The sequence below is a fragment of the Myotis davidii genome, unplaced genomic scaffold (assembly GCF_000327345.1).
Source record: "Myotis davidii unplaced genomic scaffold, ASM32734v1 scaffold125, whole genome shotgun sequence".
In the NCBI taxonomy this organism is placed as follows: Eukaryota; Metazoa; Chordata; class Mammalia; order Chiroptera; family Vespertilionidae; genus Myotis; species Myotis davidii.
Window position 1 is genome coordinate 7310274 of NW_006299390.1, and position 14599 is coordinate 7324872.

At 44.4% G+C, this 14599-nt stretch overlaps 1 protein-coding gene across 6 annotated transcripts in view; it reads left to right on the plus strand.

The window, feature by feature from the left end:
- The window catches only part of PDE1C (phosphodiesterase 1C), a 184626-nt gene that overhangs the window by 155359 nt on the left and 14668 nt on the right, over positions 1 to 14599 (plus strand). For 4 of the 6 annotated variants that reach the window (XR_436249.1, XM_006774920.2, XM_006774923.1 and 1 more), the window contains exon 17: positions 11943 to 12011. The exons of 1 other annotated variant lie outside the window; for it this stretch is intronic. Coding sequence is in view for 4 of the 5 variants with exons in the window: in XM_006774920.2 (XP_006774983.1) it covers positions 11943 to 12011 (69 nt within the window). In the remaining variant the exon portion in view is untranslated. Of the gene's footprint in view, positions 1 to 1698; positions 1756 to 11942; positions 12012 to 14599 lie in introns of those variants that run through there. One more of the 6 variants, XM_006774924.1, reaches the window with a different exon arrangement.

Consider the following 14599-nt stretch of genomic DNA (forward strand, 5'->3'; position numbering starts at 1 on the left):
TTCCTTATTGGATACTTGAGACACCTTGGGTGTAACAGTGGTCCAGGTCAGCCATCTCCAGGTATCTTCCCCTGGTTTCCTTTCAACCAATTGGTCATTTATTTAAAAATTAAACTTGCCTTATATCATCATAGCAAAATTGGGTTTTACATTCGAGGGCCTTGGGATATCTCCCAAGATGGTTAGTACTATGATGACCATCTAAAAGGAGTCTTATTACATATGACCTCAAACTGCTGACAGGGCCAGAGATCTGAGGAGTCCCATCTGGCAGATCTGATGTGGACCAAGCTTTGCAAAGAAAAGCAGACACAGTGGAAATTTTCTAACCCTTGATTTCAGCTTGTGTTTCCCTTTTCCCTCTCTGACAAGATCCAGCGATGAGACGGGCAATTTCCCTCCACTGGTAATGCTCGTGTCAGAGTGCAGTGATTGGTTGGAAGTTTTTCTTTTTTCCGTTATTTCTCCCAGATGGGTGAAGGTGCTAATGGAGGGTAAACGTACACCAGAATGGAGAAAGAGGCCTGGCCTAATGGCCCCAGGAAAATTGAGACTCCACCATAATTAATAGATCAGGAAGGGTTGTCCTGTCCCTCAACGAGTTTGCTCCCTGACTTAGACTAAGTCTTATTTAGGAGAGTATCTTACACTTAAACTCTGAGCGGGGAACTTTCCTTGTCCTCTAAGGACTCCTAACATCTCTGTAGATGATGGTGTTATTCTTCTTAAAGTCCCCCATCCCTTTGGAGCCCTGCACTGGAGGAAACCCTTCAAACTCTGAGACATGAGGGTATGTAGAGCATGCAGCACACATGGGAAGCAATAACATAGTGGTTCTTGTTTGTTTGCCTGCTTTTATAAAACTCTGTCCTAAGTTCATTGAGGTTACGTGTTAAAGAGTAGGCCAGTGAGAAAAATCCAATGTTATCTATTCCCATTCACTTGGTCCTCTCTCATCTGTGTCTTCTTCCTCTCCTACCTCACTCTGGGTCCAGTGGAGAATTCAGGGGATTTACCCATCTGCACAATGAATTTAACATCTTGTTTTAAATATTTTGGGAAACTTCTGAGGGTGAGGCAAAAATTCTGATAGAGCATGGGTGGAGAACCTTTTTTTGCCAAGGGACATTTGGATATTTTTAACATCATTTGCAGGCCATACAAAATTATCAACTTAAAAATTAGCCCACTCTATTTGGTCAAACATTTAATTAACTCACCCCTAACGTCTTGGCAGGGCCAGACCAAATGATTTTGTGGGCCTTATATAGCCCCAGGCCCAAGCGTTCCCCATCCCTGTGATAGAGGGACATTGCTTTTGGCATTGAAATTGTTGACATTAGATGAATCTGACCTTTGAAGCAGATGGACTAGAGTTGGCCATCACTGTCATCTTGATGGCAAAATCAGGTGTCTTAATATCCATATTGCACAAGCCAAATGTTTGGTGATCTAGTTTCAAGTGATTGGTAAGGTTTCAAACGTGATCTGTGTTTACAATTCTCCACTGAGATTTTCCCTTTATGAATAGAGCGATTATGCTACAAAGGAGACAGCCACGACTAGCCTTGAAATGTTTAGTTGATGGCCCGCCCCCTCCTTTTTGCCCCTCAGATTTTCTTCTCTTCAGACCTGGTGGGTGGAGAAGGGGGGGAAAGGCAGCATTGACACTCTTCTTTTTCTTTTTCTTTTTTTCAGATTCAGAAGAGTAAAAAACACCTCCCAGACAATAAGAGAGGCTGCCAATGTCTTGCATCATTTTAGCTGAGCTTCTTCATTCTCCTCCTTCTCATCCTTCCACAAAGCTGGGGATGGCGTGCAACTTTCAAAAACAAGCCCCCCACACTTGGCCTTGTCTCATGCCATCTCCTCCCAGATGACTGGCTGGGAGCTGGCTTGGGGGCCTTAGAACTCTGGGAGATCGTCCTTATCCCCCAACCCCCAGCAAACAAAACCACTTGAGATTTTGCACAAACAGAACCAAAACATGAAGGGACTTCCTCAGAATCCTTTGCTAATGCCCTGGCTTTCAAGGCTCCCGTCTGGCCTGATGACAGTGGACATCATGGAGATGCTGAGAAAGGCCTGAAGAGGCCACACACACAGCAGTTGCCGTTTTATTACTGCCCATGCTATTACTTCACGTCGTGATTTTTGCACGGGCTGCCGATGGTGGAGACAGCCGGGCCGGCTTCCCTCCCAGCCTCTGGTTGCCCCTTTCCGGAGCCAGGAACATTCTCTCTTTTCGCCAGGTTCCCTGCAGACTTAAAAAATTGTTCTTAGGCTTTTCTTTCCATCTATATACTATGAGATTCTTTTTGTTTTATAAAAAAAGATGTTTCCTATAGCAGTCTTTCTTTGATGCTTAATTTATCTGTGTATTCGTTCATAAGAACCTGAATGTTTCTGCTGATGACCATGCTGTTCAGGTGGAAACCCAGTGTTTCACTGGGTAGCATCGTCGCTGAGTGGCTGTTGACATTGTGACCACTGGCAGGTCCTCTTTTGGAGATCTGTGCTGTGACTTAATTGCTCTTCTGTCTATTCCTGCAAGTGCTGAGGGCCTTTGTAGCAGGGAGATGTGGCAGAGAATTCTGTTCATTTTAGTGAGCCTTTAGAGGTACCCACTAGGAGATGATTCACAGCACAGATCAAGAATAAGAGGTAGTCTGGAAAGAGACTCAAGACACAGCCCCCTGAAAGCAAGTTAGACGAGACCCAGTGGAATGCTGGGAAAGCAATTTTATGGGCCTAAATGGTGTGATTTAGATGAAACTGATTCTGAAGACGTGGTTGTGGTTCACAAAGGAATATGCGAGTCCCTCCCAAGGGGAGTCACATGGATCCGCGTGAACGAGTGGGATTCGTAATAGGAAGAGAGGGCTCTATGCTAAACCCGAGGGTGTTCCCCATTGCGCATTTAATTCCTACATTTACAAAAGCACAAAAACAAACATTTAAAAATCCTCTCACTAAGGCAAGATGTTGGCATTTCTTCAGACTGAAATAGGGGGGCTATGTTTGTGGTCTGCAATGCCTTTGCCTCGCTGAGACCTTCCCCACAGAAAGGCCTGAAGAACTCTGTTGCGCATGCCTGTGGCACACTGATACTGGAACAGGGCTCTTCAGGCAGTTTTACATTTTGCCTGGGAATCACACACATTTTTCGGAGCCTCCCCATGCTTTCCCAACAGTGACCACAGTAAACAAGGTGGTCACAAATTCAACCAGGGCCATAGCAAAGCAAGCCATAGCTATCAGAGTTATTGCGATAGCTGGCAATTCATAATGGGCCTTGGTGTTAGGGAGGCAGCAAAGAGAGGCAGGGAGAGGGAGGAGTTAAGAGTCCTGTCTCAAGGGGACAGCTGCTAGTCAGTTATGGGATCAGTGATGTGTAGTAGTGGGGGGCCTTTAAAAATATGTTGTTATTGATTTTAGAGGGAGAGGGATAAAGAGATAGAAACATTGATGAGAGAGAAACATCAATGGGCTGTCTCCTGTATGCCCCTTACCAGGGATTGAGCCCACAACCGGGCAAGTGCCCTGACTGGGAATTGAACCAATGACCTTTAGATTCATGGGTCGATGCTCAACCACTGAGCCACACCAGTGGGCAGGAATGGGGGTCTTGATAAATAAAGATTTTATAGGAACCCTCTCCAAAATTTTAAATATTGGCAACTAATTCAGAAACTTACAAAGACTGTACTGGCCAGAGAAAATGTGCCTATGACTTGCATTCAATCTGTGGGACATCAGTTTGCAAACTGTGGTCTTAGAGGTGTTCTGGTCTGGTTTGGGATGGAATACATCCAGTACTTGACTTTGGAACCTGACCTTTTACCTCACATCTATTCCGTATTTTTGTATGCTGAGCTTTGCAACCAGTCCTAATAGAAAGCCTACAGCTTCCCTTTTATACTCTAATGAGAAAGACTAAACACTATTTAAAACAAAAGGCATAGGAATATAGCCATTTCTTTTCTAGCACCAATAGAATGAAAATATTTCATTTTCTTTAAGTCATTCATTAGCTGAAAAGGGAATGGGAACAGAATTTCATTCAGTATAGAAAGAACTCTGCTTGGAACTCTCTGTGTGGTAAAATAAAAGCTCCATGTAACTTTTATTTATAAATTCTTTTAAAAACTGTTTTGAAAGGGCATTGAGTAAAAATGCAGAATGATCTATTTTTTTTTTGAAAACATAAAACAATGTGTTATTTATGCAAGGAATTGCTACTGGAGTGGATAAAACATTAAAATAATGAATCAAAGTCCGTATTGACTGGATTAACAACTTCTCTGAAACTCTAGCTCACTTTCTATGGTCTGTTGGTTCTCTTGAAACACCTTCCTCCAAGTTGAGTAGTGACACGGGACACACATCCTTCCATCGCTTGGATTGTGGCATCTTACTGTGTGTTACGTTGTCTCATCGAAAGCAAGGGCTCACACATTGTAATTAAGAATTGACTGGTACGTGGAGAAAGCATAGAGACATTCCCACCACTGACAAACCTAGTTCTACATGTCCTTGGGGCACAAGTGACAAATGGAGTTTGGGTCCCCATTTTACCAAACAGCTCTGCATTCAAGTTCTGTTGATGTGGCATGTTTCTGTGGCGTAATGACCTAGCGTAGGGAGGTCTTTGTTCCGTCTTTTATTTACACCAACCTTTCTTGGGTTATGAGCCCTACCAAACAGCTTATGGTAGCACGCAAGGGACTCGTTTCTAACCCATTAAGTTCAAATGGATTTTCTTCCACTGTCCATTTCATTCTTGTAGCTTTTAAAAGCCATTGAAAACATCTGATAGGATCCTATTAAGGACCTGGTATACTTAAACAATAAAATGATATCTAATCCTCTCAGAGCCAAAGGATACTCTAGTGTACCTGTTTACTTCCTTTGCAGAATTAAAGCCATGATGTTATGTGTCCACTTGGAATCATGCCTTTAGTAAACATGGGAAGTAGAAAATAAGGAGCAATGTTATCACAGGATGTGAGACAGAGAGCAGACAAAGGGATGGAGACTAATTTTGTGAGCCATATTTTAGGAGTAAAGATACTGGTCTTTTAGTGCCACTTCTATTGTGGATCACCTTTCTTTAGATACATAGATGATAGATAGATAGATAGATAGATAGATAGATAGATAGATAGATGATAGATAGACTATGTAGGGTCTCCCTAAAAAATATATACACACTCTTGGAATAATTATAAAGGCAATGTTTATTAAAATATATTTCATTTTCAAAATTGAGCTATCAGCTGTTAAGGCATTAAGTTGTTAATACATTTTTGGGGGGATGCCCTGTATAATATATTTTCTTCTATTCTTAACCCTTGATCAGAGACTTACATGATAGGAATTACTTGATAACATTCCCCATGGAAATGGGGGGAAACAAAAGAAAAAAAGCACAAAAATCTTTTTCTCATAATGAGACAGAGAAGATTCTGAGGTTAAAGCCCATGTATGTAGAGGGATTTAGGGGATCCAGGAACTTTTTTTTTTCTCAATTGGAAATTTCGTTCTAATACCAAGATCCCCACACATTCCACCAGGAATCGCTGTGGGTTCACCATGGCGCCTGGCTCCCCGCCTTCAGGGGGCACATGGAGAACCGTCCAGCTGAATTCCACTGTCCACCTGGGAGTGCAAATTAAGTCCAAATTTACCTGGAGAATTAGTTGACGTCTTCCATACGCCAAGCATATTGCTAAAGGCTCTAAGTGTATGCAGATACAGCTAGTAACACAGCAGGTTTTCATGAGGGTTGGGAAATTGTGGGTCATTTGGGGGAACATTGTCAGAGCCAAGTTTATGAAAAGATAAAAATTTCTCCATGGCTTTTGGATTTAAGAAAAACAACAAATACAAAACAAGATTCTTCTGAAAATGCTCTTCCAAAGGGGTGATAACACCAATCCAGTGGATTTATTTATAAATTCAAGCTGAAGCATTTAGAACCCCAAATGGACTCTATTGGAGCAAAGAGAGATTCCATACATGCCGTGTGGGGGATCGTGCCCAGTTTTGCTTTGCCGATGCCATGGTCGGTGCAGCTCTGAATCACAGCAGAACTGGACGTTAAAGAACAACGCTCTACTAAGGATATTATATTGGACCTCACATGTGAATAAATGGAAAGTCATACTTGCAATTCATCAACACGGATCCATGAGGAAAAGGCCCCATTATCATTTAGAAAATGAACTTAATGGAAAAGCTGTAATGAACAGCACTATTGCTATGAAATATCCCTCGAGAACCAAGAGACACTTTACCTGCCAAGTTCACCTTTCAGGTGTTAGGGTTTCCTCTCATCAAAGGCACTGATGGGCACAAAGGTGCCACTAGAATTAGAATGGAAACAGCCGTCTAGGACATGAGGCCAAGTTCACCGGAGAAGTGAATTTGGGGCCAGGGAGGTCAGACAAATGGGAGTGGTCCTCTGGATGATCTCACTGGACATTCGTACAAGCCCGATGCTCCGGAAAAGTCTGCAATAAGCAAGAACTCCTTAATCGGAAGAACATTTTGTTTTTGCCTTAAACAAGAGTGGGATGCACTGGGAACCCAGGCTGAAACTCATGAAAGTCCCCTTATTCACTATTTATTCCTGATTATTTGAACCCACGCCCCCCACCTCACCCGTTGTTGTTGTTTATTAAATACTGGCAGATGTATTTGAAATGAATTTGCATTTGTCTGGCTTCTGTGCCCACGTGGAAATGGATTGAACCCTGACATCTCCAGGGTTAACTGGGCTGTAGCAGGCGGCTCCGTGCCATGGTGGAGGCTCTTGCCTTTGTTAGCTTCAGCCAGGATTCTGAGCCTCGCCCATGAATCTTCCTGGTTGCTGAAGAAGCATTTCTCATTCACGCCATGGTGCAGGGTAACTCGTTTAAATAAAGCCCATTAAAACCCAATAGCTTTGGAATGGCAGGTCGTTGTAGTCTTTGCTTCTCTGTCATGATCTATCTTGGGGTGGGGGTTTGTGTACCAGTGTCTTTGTCTTTGGGTGTATGCGTGATGGCACAGAAATACAGTCACACACCCAAATACATAGCTTTCTAGTAAAGACCAGAGGTATTGCCCAGCAACTGATGCTTGAGGTAGAACTGCAGAGTCTAGTACATTTTCCTTTTTCTTGCTTTGATGATATTTTTATACAATTTTATATGCTGTAAAAAGTTTTAAAAAGTGTTTGCTATTTTTATTTGTAGAGGTCGGGTAGGATTTTATCAGCTCTGGGGCCCACTGTCTAGCCAGATTTCTCCCCTCCCCTAATTTAAGAGCCCTCCCTCTTTTTCATACCCACTCTCTGACCTTTCCCTTCTTTTTTCTCATTTTTGCAAATTTCTTCTTTTGCCTCTGACAAGGCACGCCACTCTCCTTGCAGTGTTGTCTTAGCACATGATGGGAAACACAAAATGATGGGAAAAACAACCGCCTCTTGTTCCTGTGTAATCCACCTGGGGGAATGTTGGGTAGGAGAAGTCAGGGAAGAGGGACCAGAGTGGGAAAGGGAAGCAGGAAAAGGGAATCCTATGGGAACTCAGTTTCCCAAAGCCAGGAGTGTCACTTCAGGCCAATGTAATGCTGTTCGCATCTTCCTCTGTGCAGAGCACGGCATTTGCTGTAACAGGGTTTTCTCCTTCGGATGGCGGCCCTCACCCTGGTGTGCACACTGTCCTAAGAGGGTGCTGGCCATATGTGAATGGGTAGATCAGCTCATCTCAGCCTTAGATTTTGCTGTTGTTCAGCTGGATTTGTGGGAACTGCCTGGATGAATGTCAAAATGCTTGTCAAGATTCAAAAGAGGGAGGCAAGCAGAAACCAAACCCCAAACCTCAATTCAGATCGTGCCAAGTGACTAGTTCTTTGGCGGAACCAGGAAGGGATCTCTGGGTGTGTTCTCAGAATGCTCCTCTGCAAAGGAAGATGGCGAAATGGACTGGTCTCTGTTTTATGGCAGCGATAGATTGGGCTTCAACGATGTGAAATATGTTCCAAGCAGATAAAAGGCGGGTTGTGATTCACATTTGTATATCAAAGGGCAAGAGAACGGTCATTTATTCTAAACAAGAATGTTTTGTTCCCTGTGATACTGGCTTGTACGGAAACTATCTCAAATGTCATGGTGTTACATCTCCAAATGCAGAAATGAAACACAGGGACTCATGTAAAACAGTGTGCTAACTGCTCTCGGTAAGCCCCATGACTGTTGCCTTTATTGCACAGAGGAGCTGACGGGTCCTCTATGCACACTCCCCGCTGGCAACCAGCAATGAATACATACCTGTATGTTCTTCTGATACCAAATAAAAACAATGCGTTCACCTCTGGTTTGGAATTCGAAAAATGAAAAGGCTGTTTGTTCTCTTAATGTTTTTCCTGGTTGTCTATGTTCTGTCCCAGATGTGGGGCTGTCTGAACTTACTCAACAATCCATCCCCTTCACATTCCTCCAAATGCCACGTGATGCCCCAAGTACTAGTGCTTTGGCCTGCACACTGGAAGATACACATGGTGTATCGTGCCTTAGATGATCTCTTTTGAGGTGGATGGGTTATTAGGAGCTCCTGGGAGGTGTCAGAAATGCTGGCAGTCATGGAATTAGGTTGGCTTCCGTATGTTCAGTTTTCTTCTGGGTACCATGATATTACGGTTTTATAGTCTTGCGATGCTAGTTTTCAAATTCCAAACATTTTTTTCCTGCTCCTCTTGCGAGGGCTACCTGGCAATATGTTCCTTCTCTCCAGCCATGAACATACAGAGTCTGAGCAGGGAATGGTCCTTACCCCTGTTGTGGGCGGACAAGTGGCACCGGCTATCCTCCTTCAGACCGCCACTACGAGGGGCTCCCCTAGTGGTGATGGAGAGTATTACACAAATACCACCCTCTTCCCCAGGACACCTGGCCTATTGCTCCTGTAGTAATTCCACTGGATTGTTTTTCTGACAAAGGGGGCTGTGGTGTTCATCTATAGCAGCTGTGCTTGCCACATATTAAAAGGTGTGTTTTTAACTTTTTTCTGAAATAAAAAACAGTACTTATTTTGAAACATATCAAGAAGTATGGTAAAATTAAAATCATTGGTAATACCCCATCCAGTGACTATTCCCTGTCAGTTCTTTGCTGTACTTCCTTGTGGTTTTTGCTATACATTTTTACACAGTTGAGGCCATTCAGTACAGTACTTTAATTTTGTATTATGGTTTTTACCCACATAATATTGGGTTGTTAGCATTGTCCCATTAAAAAAACACACCACACCACATACCTCTTTATTAATGTAATTTAAATAGCAACAGAATATTTTGCTTTGTAACCCTAGCACAATTTTACTTACCCACCTCTCTGTTGGACAATTAAGTTACACACTTTTATTTTTGTCAGCTGTAAATAATGTAGCAATGGAGCTCTTTGTACATAAGGCTTTGTCGAATTTCTGAATATCTCCACTGGAAAAATTTCTTAGATAAGTGGTTCTCAACCTTCCTAATGCCATGACCCTTTAATACAGTTCCTCATGTTGTGGTGACCCCCAACCATAAAATTATTTTTGTTGCTACTTCATAACTGTAATTTTGCTATTGTTATGAATCATTATGTAAATATCTGATGTGCTATATGTGTTTTCTGATGGTCGCGACCCACAGGTTGAGAACCGATTCATTCACATGCCCAACTCCAAAGCATATTCAAGTATTAAGACAACCTTACTTAAGCCGTACATAGTGCTGCATGTCTGAATCGCTCTGGTGGTTTTGATCATTGTTCTGTGTGATGAACGCAGGTGAAGTCTCACAGAAGCAAGCATAGTACTGATGGTGGTTGCATCGTGGAGGAAAATGTGACTGAAGACTCTGCATGGGTCGTTCTCATTAATACACTATCGGAGAGCAGCTCTCGGGGAAGCGCAGGCAAGTGGGACGCCCTCACACTCTCAGGCCTCCCGCAGCCCTGAGCAGAAGGTGGACTTCTCTGGATGCTGTTTTGTCAAGACTATGAAAGGGCAAAATGATGATTTGTTCCGAGGCACCAGGCGATGGCTCGGTGATGTCCACCACATCCCTAATGGAACACAGAGAAGAGGCTGGTAGATGCGCTTAGCAATAGCGATGGATCGAAGCTCGTGGATATCCATCGGGCAGCCTTGCCATTGCTAACCGGGAGGGGTGGAGGATGCCTGGTTGACAGGCACTTTTTCTAGTTTAGTCTTTCAGTAGCCGCCGCTGCCTGGGAGATCTGCTCATGTCATAACAACATTGCTATTGTTGGACTATTACTAACAATGACACATGGTCTCAGGGCTCCTACATCATGCTTTCCCAGCAGGCTTGGGCTTGGCGGGCCACCCCACTTGGCAAAAGGGAGATTCTTTGTTTGAGGCCAAGCTGCAAGTCACCGGGGTTTAGTGCTAACCCCACGTCCTGAGTCTCAGGTGTGTGTAGTTGCCCCCAAGCGGTCAGCGGTGCTTGTCACTTCCATCACTGTCCTCTTTTCCAGGACTCCTGATGAGTTACATTTATTGCCCTTTAGCTGAACCAACCAAGGACATTAATTTGAAATATCTGAAAGCTATTCATTTATCAAGAGTTACTGCCAGTCCCACAAGCCTCGGCGATGACATGTCTGCCCTAAGCTGACTGATTGGGTTGTTTACTCTTTGGACGTTAAGATGCTATAGGTCAAGGACGATGTAATTCATGACCTTAAGTCAGTGGTTCTCAACCTTCCTAATGCCATGACCCTTTAATACAGTTCCTCATGTTGTGGTGACCCCCACCCATAAAATTATCTTCGTTGCTATTTCATAACTGTAATTTTGCTACTGTTATGAATCGTAATGTAAATATCTGATATGCAGGATGTATTTTTATTGTTACAAATTGAACATAATTAAAGCATAGTGATTAATCACAAAAACAATATGTAATTATGTGTTTTCCGATGGTCTTAGGTGACCCCTGTGAAAGGGTCGTGCGACCCACAGGTTGAGAACCGCTGCCTTAAGTGCTTTTCTCCCAAAGATGACATACCAGCTACTTTATACACACACACACACACACACACACACACACACACACAAAATGTCCTTTTGCAGAACAATTCAGCCCTCTTTAGTTTTGCTCTCTCTTTCCTGATCCACATACTGGGGGCTGCCTCTCATTCCCACAGAGCCCCTCAACTGTTTGCATGACCGAAGATATTCCCTTCCTGATAGGAACTCCATTGCCAGCTTCAGGATCGGGGGAGACCTGAAGCACCTTAGCATCTGTGTGGTCTCCCACACTCCCTGAGCACTCTCACACACCTTAGCTACCTCAGTCCTCACCAGCACACTTTCAAATCATTGTTATTTCCCTTTTTGCAGATGAAGACCTGAGCTTCCAAGAAACCAAGTTAACATATTTAAGGTCCAATAGGGAGTCAAGGGACAAAGCTGGGCCAAACCCCTGATTCCTTGATCCTAAGTTCAGAACGTCCCTAAGTTCAGGATTCTTTGCCCTGGTGCATATTAGGATCCTCTGGGGGCCTTAGCAGTCCTGATGCTGGAGATCCACCCTGGTCCCAGGAAGCCAGGACCTCTGGGGCTGGTGCTCACGCTGCCGCTTATTCAGCAAGTTTCCCTAGAGAGTTTCAGTGCAGCCCTACTCAGTCGTGTGTTGGTCCCTGACATCCCAAACTGCCAACCAGGAGACTGAGAGCGACCTCACGTGCAGGCGTTGAGGCTGCACTCCTGGCTTTTCTGGACCACGGAATACACACGCTACTTACAACCTCACCTAACCTTCTTCCAAACATTTCCAGACCCAGACTTTTGGACCACCTGAGAACATTTTAGAGGAGCATTTACCTGTCTGAGAAGTCTGTCCACAATCCTACTTTTCCTCATCCTCTTCTTCCTCCTTTGCAGGCACAAAGAAGCGCTCTCATGGCTCCCCAGCCCCGAGCACCAGCTCCACAAGTCGCCTTACCTTGCCAGGTGGGTAAATGGCATCATGCCGTGATCTCAGTGACCACAGGCAGCAGACAGAACCGCTTTCTCAGGGGTTGAGTTTAGCAGTGGCTAAGCCGGGAATCTGGCCCCAAGTTAGCCAGTCTGCTCCACATTATTGGAGGGCCTCTGTCACCCACTTCTGTAAAGTTCCTCCAGGAATGGCCATGATAGCTCCATACTTGGTTCACAGTCTCTCCTGCTTGCTGATGGAAAGAACAGAATGCTGTTCTTCCTTACTTTCATCTGGATGTGTTTTGGAAGCATTTGGGAGACGGTCCAGGGGAATGAGTATGAGCCTTTGGTGAGAGAGACTTGGGTGCAAATCCCAGCGCTCCCATGTTCAAACTGCAAGCTCACTACACTTATGGGCTTCTTGCTTGTAAGTTTAGTATAGCCCTGACTCACAGTGGGTGCTCACAGCTAACCTACCATTGGGAACATGGAAGTCATGCGCGAACCGTGCTGAATCCCATCTAACATTTAGCAGGAAATTGTAAGCATTCGTGATGATTCTGTAGAATCACTATTTAATACGAGAGGCACCTATTGGCCATTCTGTCTCCATGCGTACACAGGCTTACATTCTCTACCACGATTTAATTTTGACAAGTAGAACTTACAAAACACATTTGTTTGGGGGAAGAGATTATAAAAGGCAAGCATAAACATAGTAGAAAAACTAAAAAAAATAATAAAAATTATAAGAAGGGAATTGTTGCCAATGCTACCACTCAGAGGTAACCAAAATGACTGTTCCTTCTTTATTAGATTTTTCCCCCCTGGGCTGGAATTGTACTCCACATGAAATTTGTCTCATCTCTTTTAAAATTTGCCATTACATCATGAGATCCCCCCTGTGTTATTAAATGTTTTAAGAGTATTTTAGTGCTTGACTAACAGTTCATATGATTAACTTATACCATAGTTATATGCAGAGGCTTGACTGTGTGGGAAGTCGGTGCCCCTACCCCAGTGTTGTTCAAAGGTCAACAGTATAATCACTGATAATTTGCCATTAATGTAACTTGTATTTTTGTTATTATAAATAACCTCACATTCTTGTGCATAAATCTTTCCATGAATTGAGGACAGATTCCTATATGTAGAATTATTGGCTCAAAGAATAGGTACATATTTAGGTTCTTAATACATGATAGTCAAAGTGATTTCCCAAAAGGTAGCATTATTTTATACTCTTAGTGATGAGTTTGCCATTTTACTGTGCTCTTGCTCATGTTAACATTAATATTTTACCAATTTGTTGAAGATAATTATATCCATATGTGGTTCGTATTTGTGCACATTCAAAGGGAATTAATTGCCCTAACCAGTTTGGCTCAGTGGATAGAGCATCGGCCTGTGGACTCAAGGGTCCTGGGTTTGATTCTGGTCAAGGGCATGTACCTTGGTTGTGGGCACATCCCCAGTGGGGAGTGTGCAGGAGGCAGCTGATCGATGTTTCTCTCTCATCAATGTTTCTAACTCTCTATTCTGTCGCCAACAATGGCTCCTTTTGGCTTCAGAGGTACTATGTTCCAATAGTTGGTCTTTAAACATATTCTCTCCTCCCTGCTGTCAGGGGCCAGGGTGAAGGTGAATAGGATTGCTAGCTGGCAGGCCCCTGACAGCAAACTGGCCACCTGTCGATTCCATGAGGAATGGGGCTCCCTCCTCTCTCCTGTCATGGTCCGGGGTGCAGGAGAATGGGGTTCCTGGCTGGCAGGCCACTGACAGCAAGCTATCCAACAGCAGATTCTGTGAGGAATGGGGCTCCCTCCTTTCTACTGTCAGGGTCTGGTTTGAAGGTCGGCCATGTCCCCTGTTGGGCCAGACTCTGAGTTCTACCACGCCGAGGCCTCTACCTCAGCAACCCAGGACTGACTGTTGCTGGACGCTCCTGGTGCTCTGAGGGTGGGTTCTTCCCTCAGGCCACATGGGAAACAGCTGGGGAGGGCACAACCCTTGGCAAAACGTCCCAGGATTCAGTGGGTCCACGCTCTGAGCGTGGGTTCCTGCCTCAAACCCCGCCCTCACTGGGAACAGCTCCAGGAAACAGCTCAGGGGAGGGCGCAGCCCTTGGCAAAGTGACCCAGGATTCAGTGGGTCCACCCTCTGAGGGCGGGTTCCTGCCTCAAATCCCACCCTCACCGGAAACAGCTCCTGGGAAACAGCTCGGGGGAGGGCGCAGCCGTTGCCAAGACAACCCCTGCAGGACTGACTTCCTTCGGCTTGGTCACAGCGGTTGTGGTCATGATGAACACCACCCATGGTTTTTATATAAGTACATTATTTTCCAATGTTAATTTGTCTTTTACAGTTCTTCTTTGGGGAATTACCATATTTGATCCATTCTGAGAGGGGCAGTGCCTAGCATTTGGGTTGCTGAGATAGGAATGTTTTGCAATCAATAGTGTGTTATAATTTAACTAGAGGCCCGGTGCACAAAAATTTGTGCACTCGGGGGGAAAGGGGGGCTCCCTCAGCCTGGCCTGTGCCCTCTTGCAGTCTGGGACCCCTCGGGAGATAACACCCTGCTGGCTTAGGCCTGCTCCCGGGTGGCAGAGGGCAGGCCC